This window comes from Notolepis coatsorum (assembly GCF_963971535.1).
Source record: "Notolepis coatsorum genome assembly, chromosome: 15".
In the NCBI taxonomy this organism is placed as follows: domain Eukaryota; kingdom Metazoa; phylum Chordata; class Actinopteri; order Aulopiformes; family Paralepididae; genus Notolepis; species Notolepis coatsorum.
The window spans coordinates 87839619-87850281 of NC_140179.1; the positions used below are offsets into that span (position 1 = coordinate 87839619).

General features: G+C 47.8%; 1 protein-coding gene across 3 annotated transcripts in view; it reads right to left on the reverse strand.

The window, feature by feature from the left end:
* cerk (ceramide kinase) overlaps nt 1-10663 on the reverse strand; it is a 64004-nt gene that overhangs the window by 33254 nt on the left and 20087 nt on the right. For 2 of the 3 annotated variants that reach the window (XM_084330750.1, XM_084330748.1), the window contains 3 exons: nt 5676-5810; nt 1514-1636; nt 650-775 (listed from right to left, as the gene is read on the reverse strand). In XM_084330750.1, the coding sequence (XP_084186876.1) occupies nt 650-775; nt 1514-1636; nt 5676-5742 (316 nt within the window). In that variant the 5' untranslated portion in view covers nt 5743-5810. The remainder of the gene's footprint in view (nt 1-649; nt 776-1513; nt 1637-5675; nt 5811-10663) is intronic. The other variant, XM_084330749.1, reaches the window with a different exon arrangement.

A 10663-nucleotide genomic window follows, 5' to 3' on the forward strand; every position in this document is an offset into this window, starting at 1 on the left:
ATGATTATGGTGCAAACTCATATAGAACCAGAATCCAGGTGATCGATGCACTAGAACCAGAATCCAGGTGATTTATGCACTAGAACCAGAATCCAGGTGACTGATGCACTAGAACCTGAATCCAGGTGATTTATGCACTAGAACCTGAATCCAGGTGATTTATGCACTAGAACCTGAATCCAGGTGATTTATGCACTAGAACCTGAATCCAGGTGATTTATGCACTAGAACCTGAATCCAGGTGATTTATGCACTAGAACCAGAATCCAGGTGACTGATGCACTAGAACCTGAATCCAGGTGATTTATGCACTAGAACCAGAATCCAGGTGATTTATGCACTAGAACCTGAATCCAGGTGACCGATGCACTAGAACCAGAATCCAGGTGACTGATGCACTAGAACCTGAATCCAGGTGATTTATGCACTAGAACCAGAATCCAGGTGATTTATGCACTAGAACCTGAATCCAGGTGATTTATGCACTAGAACCTGAATCCAGGTGACCGATGCACTAGAACCTGAATCCAGGTGACTGATGCACTAGAACCTGAATCCAGGTGACCGATGCACTAGAACCTGAATCCTAGAAGGGTGCCATTGGGGAGATGTATTTGCCATCACATGTTAACATAATGCAGGGACCCACCAATCACGTTCGTGGAGATGGAGGCGAGGCGGAAGAGCGGGGCCACTTTCTGCTTGTAGATCCGCTCGCCGCGTCCCGTCCCCCCGTAGGGATTGATGTAGACCAGCAGACTCCTCGGCCGGCTGCCTGCAGAAGTGAGAGAGGGGAAGAATACCTATTTTTTTTTTTTTTTTTTTAAAGTAATTTAGACATTTTTCTTTTGTTATTTCTATGGCCTAGTTCAATCAATATTGGTGAACAAACATGAGCTACTCTCTCTACCAAAGCCAGAGAAGTAAGACCTATTTGTTAACGACTGCATCAAGGAGAACAGACTAAGTTGCAATGGCTGCTCCAAATGAAAACAAAGGCTTGCGAATCGTGTTAAATAATAAAGCGATGTAAGGTACAATATTGTTTAGCAACAATACAACAGCTTCATAACAATACATCAATGGCTTGTCTATCTGTGATATTAAGGGAAAAAAACGTGTGATATATTAATGAACTCTTTTAAAAGAACACGCCAACATTTTGCATGAATGGAAGCGGACATGGCCGGTTAGCCTATAGGCATTGTCCACCAGTGATGAGAGTCCAGAGTGCATCACTCAAGAACTGTCAAAGTAAAGTAATGTGTGAAAAACAGTTTTTGGATGTGTGTGAGATTATGTGCAAAATAATTCAGCATTGTTTTTTTGGAGAAGTGCCCCTTTAAGGATTTGGGTTCTTCTGACGCTACTGGAGGGTTCTCCAGGATTCAGGTCCAACCATGATTGAGGCCAAACCTAGTTTGGATTAGTTCTTGAAATGGATTGAATATATGTTCTGGTACTGATCCTGCCTGGCATTAAGTGTTACCAACACTGATTCAAGGTAACATACTGAACAATGACAGCTGCTCGCTGATTGTTTGGATCCACTGCTGACGCAGCGTCTGATTGGCACAGTGAAAGGTGATGTCACTACACCGCCACCGGTGTCCCCCCGTCCTCTTCACGAAGGACACTGCATTTCAAAAACAGACATAAAATAAGAGATCAAATAATGAGAGACACATTCATGATATTCATAATATAAAGACTAGTGGGAACCTGTCAAAGGTCAACGACTGTAAAGAGAAAGACGTTATCATTGGAGGGAATGTCTCTCGTGATTTCAGGAGATAAAGAGATTATGCTGTCAGACTGGCCAAGTCCCATTAGGTTGTTCTTTCCCGCATCACATGCTCTCACTTTAAAGATCTGAATCACTGCTACTTCTTCTGGCTTCCACCATGTTCTTGGCAGAATGTCATAAAGTAGGCTGCCGGGATTTCATACATCTTAGGGAACTAAGGTACCATGTGGTAGTAAAGGGTAGTATAGGTGGGTATTAAGGTACCATGTGGTAGTAAAGGGTAGTGTAGGTGAGTACTAAGATATTATGCAGTAAAGGGTAGTGTAGGTGAGTACTAAGATATTATGCAGTAAATGGTAGTGTAGGTGAGTACTAAGATATTACACAGTAAAGGGTAATGTAGGTGAGTACTAAGATATTACACAGTAAAGGGTAATGTAGGTGAGTACTAAGATATTATGCAGTAAAGGGTAATGTAGGTGAGTACTAAGATATTATGCAGTAAAGGGTAGTGTAGGTGAGTACTAAGATATTACACAGTAAAGGGTAGTGTAGGTGAGTACTAAGATATTACACAGTAAAGGGTAGTGTAGGTGAGTACTAAGATATTACACAGTAAAGGGTAATGTAGGTGAGTACTAAGATATTATGCAGTAAAGGGTAGTGTAGGTGAGTACTAAGATATTACACAGTAAAGGGTAGTGTAGGTGAGTACTAAGATATTACACAGTAAAGGGTAGTGTAGGTGAGTACTAAGATATTATGCAGTAAAGGGTAGTGTAGGTGAGTACTAAGGTATTATGCAGTAAAGGGTAATGTAGGTGAGTACTAAGATATTATGCAGTAAAGGGTAGTGTAGGTGAGTACTAAGATATTATGCAGTAAAGGGTAATGTAGGTGAGTACTAAGGTATTATGCAGTAAAGGGTAGTGTAGGTGAGTACTAAGGTATTATGCAGTAAAGGGTAATGTAGGTGAGTACTAAGGTATTATGCAGTAAAGGGTAATGTAGGTGAGTACTAAGGTATTATGCAGTAAAGGGTAGTGTAGGTGAGTACTAAGGTATTACGCAGTAAAGGGTAGTGTAGGTGACTACTAAGATATTATGCAGTAAAGGGTAATGTAGGTGACTACTAAGATATTATGCAGTAAAGGGTAGTGTAGGTGACTACTAAGATATTATGTGGTAGTAAAGGGTAGTGTAGGTGAGTACTAAGATATTATCAGGGGTGTAAAGTACTTGAATAATTGTACTTTGTTACAATACTTAAGTACTGTTTTGGGGGATTTGTACTTTACTCGAGTATTATTAGGTTTGTATACTTTGTACTTTTACTCCATTACATTTCAGAGAAAAAAAACATACTTTTTACTCCTTACATTTAAAATGCAGACCTACAAAGTACAAAGTACAAATCTCACAGGTCCAACCATTTTAATTAGTATATTTTAATTGTTTATCTGGCCGAACTAACATTAACGTTATTAATCCTGCGACCGAGGTAAACAGCCAATCAAATCCCCATCAATGGAAAATGAACCCATGCTGATTGGTCCTTGTGCAACACTAGAAAGCAGGGATCTTTGATTAAACACCTGCTATCAAAAGAATAGACAGTCAGATCCGCATTATGCTGTGGTTAATATTGTGATATTATTCAGGGTACTCCAGTATTCTGTCTTTAATATTGTGATATTATTCAGGGTACTCCAGTATTCTGTCTTTAATATTGTGATATTATTCAGGGTACTCCAGTATTCTGTCTTTAATATTGTGATATTATTCAGGGTACTCCAGTATTCTGCCTTTAATATTGTGATATTATTCAGGATAATCCAGTATGTTGTGGTTAATATTGTGATATTATTCAGGATACACCATTCTGTTTTTAATATTGTGATATTATTCAGGGTACTCCAGTATTCTGTCTTTAATATTGTGATATTATTCAGGGTACTCCAGTATCCTGTATTTAATATTGTGATATTATTCAGGGTACTCCAGTATTCTGCCTTTAATATTGTGATATTATTCAGGATAATCCAGTATGCTGTGGTTAATATTGTGATATTATTCAGGATACACCATTCTGTTTTTAATATTGTGATATTATTCATGCTGTGATGCGAATGCCGTCCATGTTAGTTTGCCTTCAATGGAGAAGTGCATTAAATGATTTTAATGCAAAAAAAGTGTCCTCTGTTCTTTCATTTCAGCATTGTCTATCGCAGAAGTGTATGCTTGGTTTCATTCCAGCTTTGCCTAAACACCAGCTGATGATTTCACTAATTGGCTCACCTCTTCAACTAACTCACCTGGTGCAATGTGTAGTTAAAATGAAAACTTGGCCCACGATGGAATGAGTTTGAGACCCCTGGTCTATCCCTTTAAAAAAAATTACTTTTACTTTTTAGTACTTAAGTACAGCCAGATACTTTGACTTTTACTTGAGTCAGATTTGGAGACGGTACCCATACTTTCACTTAAGTATAATTTCTGGGTACTTTTTACACCCCTGGATATTATGCAGTAAAGGGTAGTGTATGTGAGTACTAAGATATTATGCAGTAAAGGGTAGTGTAGGTGAGTACTAAGATATTATGCAGTAGTAAAGGGTAATGTAGGTGAGTACTAAGATATTATGCAGTAAAGGGTAATGTAGGTGAGTACTAAGGTATTATGCAGTAAAGGGTAGTGAGTACTAAGGTATTATGCAGTAAAGGGTAGTTTAGGTGAGTACTAAGATATCGTGCAATAAATGGAATATTCTCTTTCCACACTGAAAAACTGAAAACACACCTAGCCAGTCCTGTTAGATATATATCTATGAAGGGGAACTATGTGAGGGGAACTTATTCAAACTAAGTACATAATAAGTACTGAATGGATGAACAAGTTAGTGACATTGCTGATCATAGAGGTGCTTCGCATCTAAAAATGTGTTTGCTTTTTCATACATTTTGTAATTTATTTTCTCTATAGGTGGGTTCATTGTTTACCACCCTTGCTAGGCACGTAACCAGGGCTACTAAACTGTGCTGTGAGTCACAGCTAAAAGGCCCTATTAACAGCAGCCATTTTGACATGTCATCGCAGTAAACACAGGTGTAATTAATAACATTAACTATGTCCCCGTTCCATTTAGGTGTGCCAGGGGCCAGGGGAGTCTCTCTCACTGGAATGACTGTGACACACCTAAATGGAACAGGTCGTTAATGTTATTAATTACACCTGTGTGTTTACACTGCGACGGCAGGTAAAAATGGCTGCTGTGAAAATGGACTGTGCAGGACTGTGATCAGAGTGAACAATATTTAGTTGCTAAAGCGTGAATGCATTTCTTTAGGAGGAGGATGTGTGCATAGTGGGAGGTGAACACTTTTTTCTGTCTGAGAGATGGTGAGAACATTAAAGATCCCCTCCAGATAGATCTGAAACCTGTAAAAACATCTATATCGAATAACAATTTGTATAAATGTGGTTTGTCAGCCACCTTGTTCAATAAACTACTGAAATTGAGTTCTGAACAAAAATAAGTCATTACTAGACCCCTCATTCCAGATGACAAACAGATTTGTGCTGTTTACTGCACAGCAGATCTCATTAGGCCTGGCTGTTTGTTTGTCTAATGCCCATCTTAGCTTTCTGCCTACTGCTTGCACTATAGGGGTGTGCTCAATTCAATCCATTCAAAATGTAATAAGGAACTGCAATTAACTCACTAATGATAAAGCATTCATTTTCAGTCATGGTTGGATGCAATACGTTTTTCAAACCTGAATTGATTGAATTCAAAGTGAACTGAGCTCAACCCCATTGCATGTCTCAGGTACACCATGCCGTTGCAGAGAAACCCATCTATAGATTTGAGGGAATGTATGAAGTCATGGCATTCCACAGCACATAACCTCAATGTTCCATACTGTACCTGTGAAAGCATAGGGATAAAAACTACTATGTCCCTGAGTATCCCTCTTCCTCCTCCCGGCATGCATGTCTCTCTGCTTGTCCGCTGGCTCTCGGATGGCCACGATCTCACACACCTGGACAGCATTGCTTCCTGCTGGAGAGATACATACATAGTGTTGTAGTGACTACAGTATTGGTTCGTGTTCATCTTCTGACTATGTTGTGTAGTGGGAGGGAACTAATGATCTGGCACCGGGGCCAGAGGGGACATCTATTTAGGTTGCACTGGTTGTTATTCATTCATTACTGTGCTGGGATTCATGTGCTGGTGTTCTTGTTTACTGACGTGGCTTTGTACATTAAACAAGCATTACGTTACCTCCGTTTATTCCTCTTTCCTCCGGGCACTACACTGGTGACCCTGACGTGGATTTTTGTTACGGCGGATTGTGTACAATAATCAGCGAACGAACATTCTTTCAAAATGTTCGGACGAGGAAGACGTTCTGGCCATCGGCAGCCATCACCATCCCCCGTCAGGGAAGCGCAGGGTGCGCGCGCGCCCACGATCAAACTACCTGAGTTCTGGGAGGCGGCTCCGGCTGCATGGTTTGCTATTGTGGAGGCAAACTTCAACAAGAGCAACGTGGATGACGACGACGACCGGTACAACCACACGGTGGCAGTGTTGGGCAGCTCCACCGCAGCTCGAGTGGTAGGTTTTTTGTCTGATCCCCCGGCGACGAACAAATATGAGCGCCTCAAGACCCTACTGCTAGATACATTTGAACTGTCCGCTGCAGAGAGGGTGCGCCGCTTATTTTCTATGTCGGAATTGGGAGACGAGAGACCTTCTGCCCGCATGGAGAGGATGCTGAATCTGCTGGGGAGAGAAGACCCCATGATCCTCTTTACGGAGCTGTTCATGCGCACGCTGCCGGCACAAGTGAGGATGGCACTGGCCAACACCGACATCGTGGGCCCCCGCGCCCTGGCCAGGGAGGCGGACCGTTTCGTTTTGGCCATGCCTCAGCGGTCCACCGACCTGCTCGCTCCCGCGACCGCCCCGCCACCGGACCGTCGCAGGAGAGCGAGGGATGACGCCAGGCCTTCTGGTCAGCACGGTAACGCAGCGGGCCATTGCTTCTTCCATGCCACGTTTGGCGCCAAGGCCAGACGGTGCCGCTCACCCTGCACCTTCGGACCTACGGGAAACGGCGGGGCCGGCGCTCAGTAGTGGCCCTGAGCGCTGGCGTAACCAACAGGCTGCTCTTCATCCGAGACACCGCCTCTGGTCGCAGTTTCCTTTGCGACACGGGTGCCCAGTGGAGCATCATTCCGGCAGAGAGGTCGGATGTGGCAAAAGAAGAGCGCGGTCCGCAGTTGGCGGGTGCGGACGGCACGCCCATCCGCTCTTACGGCACAAGGGCGGTGGACGTATGCTTCGGAGGACAATGTTTTTCGTGGGATTTTGTCGTTGCGGCTGTCACGTTCCCCCTCCTTGGCGCGGATTTTCTGTGCGCCCACAACCTGCTGGTGGACGTGGGGAACAAGCGCCTGGTCAACTCGCAGACTTTCGCTTCCTTTGCATGTACGCAGGGGGAGGCCATCTACGGCGGGTGGTCCAATACACTCGCCGAAAGTGACCAGTACCTTCGGCTGCTCGCTGAGTTCCCCGACCTGGGCAAGCCCACTTTTTCCTCGCCCACGGTGAAACACGGGGTGGAGCACCACATTGAGACCAGTGGGCCGCCCCTCTACGCCAGGGCCAGACGCCTCAACCCGGAGAAGCTGGCCGTCGCCAGGGCGGAGTTTGCGCACATGGAGCAGGTGGGCATCGTTCGGCGCTCGAACAGCCCGTGGGCGTCTCCCCTGCACATCGTTCCTAAGTCAGACGGTGGGTGGCGCCCATGTGGGGACTACCGCCGCCTCAACGACGCGTCCAAGCCTGACCGCTACCCGGTCCCGCATGTCCAGGACTTTGCGGCGAACCTGGCAGGCAATCGCTTCTTCTCGAAAGTGGACCTGGTACGGGGGTACCATCAAGTGCCGGTGCACCCCGAGGACGTCCCCAAGACGATGAAGCAGCCGGTGGACTGGACGGCGGAGCGGGTCAAGGCTTTTCAAGACACCAAGGAGGCCCTGGCCCGTGCGGCCATGTTGGCCCACCCCTCGCCCTCGGCGCCCACCGCTCTCACCACGGACGCCTCTGATTTTGCTGTGGGAGCGGTGTACGAGCAGTGGGTTGGGGACGCCTGACAGCCGCTTGCCTTCTTCAGCCGCCAGCTGTCGCCCAGGGAACAGAGGTACAGCACGTTCGACAGGGAGCTCCTCGGGCTGTGGCTTGCTGTCAGGCACTTCCGTTTCTTGCTGGAGGGACGCGAGTTTACGGCCTACGTGGACCATAAGCCGCTCACGCACGCCATGTCCAAGGCGGCGGAGCCGTGGTCCGACCGCCAGCAGCGCCAGCTCGCCTACGTGTCCGAGTTCACCACGGACATCCAGCACGTTGCTGGGAAGTCCAACCAGGTGGCGGATTGTCTCTCCAGAGCGGTAGTCGGTGCGGTGCAGCTGGGTTTGGACTACGTCAGCATGGCTGCGGACCAGGCCGCCGATCCTGCCGTCCAAGCTCTCAAGTCGTCGGACACTGGACTGCGCCTGGAGGAGGTGGTGTTCGGTGACGCGGGGGCTACGCTCTTGTGCGACGTCTCCATGGGTCAGCCACGGCCGGTGGTCCCCGCCAACTGGAGGCGCCCTGTCTTCGAGGCCATACACAGCTTGTCTCACCCTGGCAGGAAGCCGTCCTCGCGACTGGTGTCGGAGAAATTTGTGTGGCAGGGGCTCAAGAGGGATGTGAGAGCCTGGGTCGACACGTGCACCGCCTGCCAGCGCGCCAAGGTGCATCGGCACATCAAGGCCCCCCTGGAACAGTTCTCTGTGCCCGAGCGGAGGTTCGACCATGTCAACGTGGACCTGGTGGGACCGCTGCCCCCCTCGCACGGATACAACTACCTTTTCACCATGGTGGACAGGACGACTCGCTGGCCGGAGGCGGTCCCGCTCTCCTCAACGACGGCCCCCGACCTGGCCCGGGCATTCATCTCGGTGTGGGTCTCCCGCTACGGCACCCCGGCTGATCTCTCCTCTGACCGTGGCTCACAGTTCACTTCGGAACTGTGGGCGGCGGTGGCGGAGAGTCTGGGGGTCAAGCTCCACCGTACGACCGCCTACCATCCGCAGGCAAATGGGCTCTGCGAGCGTTTTCATCGCTCCATGAAGGCCGCCCTTCGAGCCAGCCTCACGGACGGCGACTGGCTGGATAAGCTCCCGTGGGTCATGCTGGGGCTCAGGACGGCGCCAAAGGAGGACCTCCAGTCGTCGTCGGCCGAGCTGGTTTTTGGACAACCGCTACGGGTCCCCGGTGACTTTATTCCCAGGTCGACAGAGCCCTGGTCTGCCGCTGCTCAGCGCGCCTCGCTGCTGGACAGCGCCAGGACTTTCGTCCCGGTCCCGACTACGCAGCATGGGGTCCCTACGTCGAGGATGCCCCCGGAGCTGCACTCAGCGAGGTTCGTGTTCATCCGTCACGATGGCCACAGGACTCCGCTACGCCCTCCTTACGACGGACCCTTCCGCGTCATCGAGGCCAGGGCCAAGAACTTTATGGTCGACGTGGGGGGTAGGCCTGAGTGTGTTTCCGTGGATCGCCTCAAGCCGGCACACTTGGACCTTGAACTGCCCCTGGACTTGGCCCTGCCGCCGCGCAGGGGCCGGCCCCCGGTCCTGCCTCCCCTGCCACGCCGGGGCCATTCCCCCCTGCGACCCCTCGGACCCCCCGCCGCTCGTGAGCGTCTGGTCACTGACCCCCATCCTGCTCGGCAGGAGGATGTGACGGACGCTGTCACACCCCCTCCCGCACCCCCTGACTTTACCTACAGTCGTAGGGGCCGGGCCATACGCCCTCCTCACCGGGAGGATTTCGTATATTGAGGTGAACACTGGGGGGGCTGGTGTAGTGACTACAGTATTGGTTCGTGTTCATCTTCTGACTATGTTGTGTAGTGGGAGGGAACTAATGATCTGGCACCGGGGCCAGAGGGGACATCTATTTAGGTTGCACTGGTTGTTATTCATTCATTACTGTGCTGGGATTCATGTGCTGGTGTTCTTGTTTACTGACGTGGCTTTGTACATTAAACAAGCATTACGTTACCTCCGTTTATTCCTCTTTCCTCCGGGCACTACAGTGTTATGTTTAAGAACCTTAAAGGGGAACTATTTTACTATTTCTTTCACTATTTGGGCACTTTTACACAATTCCTGTGAGTCTATGGAACACCTCTGTAATATATATATTTTTTTTATTCATTGTTTTGTATTTCTAATCAAGTCCTCAAAAACAGCATTTTTCTACCTCAAGATCTCGAGCTGTTTTGCAGCCGCAGCTGCAGGTGCCACCTAAACCACTGTGGAGCGTCGTCTTCGCCTGAACATTAACATGCAGCAGTGACTATATGACATCACATATAGGCACATTTTCAAACGACTCAGTTCAGTGAGGGTGAATATTGTGAGAGGAGAATTGGAAGAATGCGCCAATATGAGAATTTTGAGACATAGATCATATTAATATAAGTTCACATAGCTAGGAAACAATGCTAAACACTCAAAAAGGCCATTTATAAGATAGTTCCCCTTTAAACGTTTAAGTAGGTTGAACCTTTATGAATCCCCTTGGGTAGATTTTCCCTCTGCATTTCACCCGTCCTAACTATTTAGGAGGAAACCAGAATACCCGGAGAAAACCCACACAAACACAGGGAGAACATGCTAACTCCACACAGATAGGCCCCCTGCTGGGGTTTGAACCCAGGACCTTCTTGCTGTGAGGCAACAGTGCTTCTCTCTCTCTCTCTCTCTCTCTCTCTCTCTCTCTCTCTCTCTCTCTGTCATGTGAGTGTAGTCTACCATCAGAGGAGCATTTAATAGTCTACAGTCTACAACAAA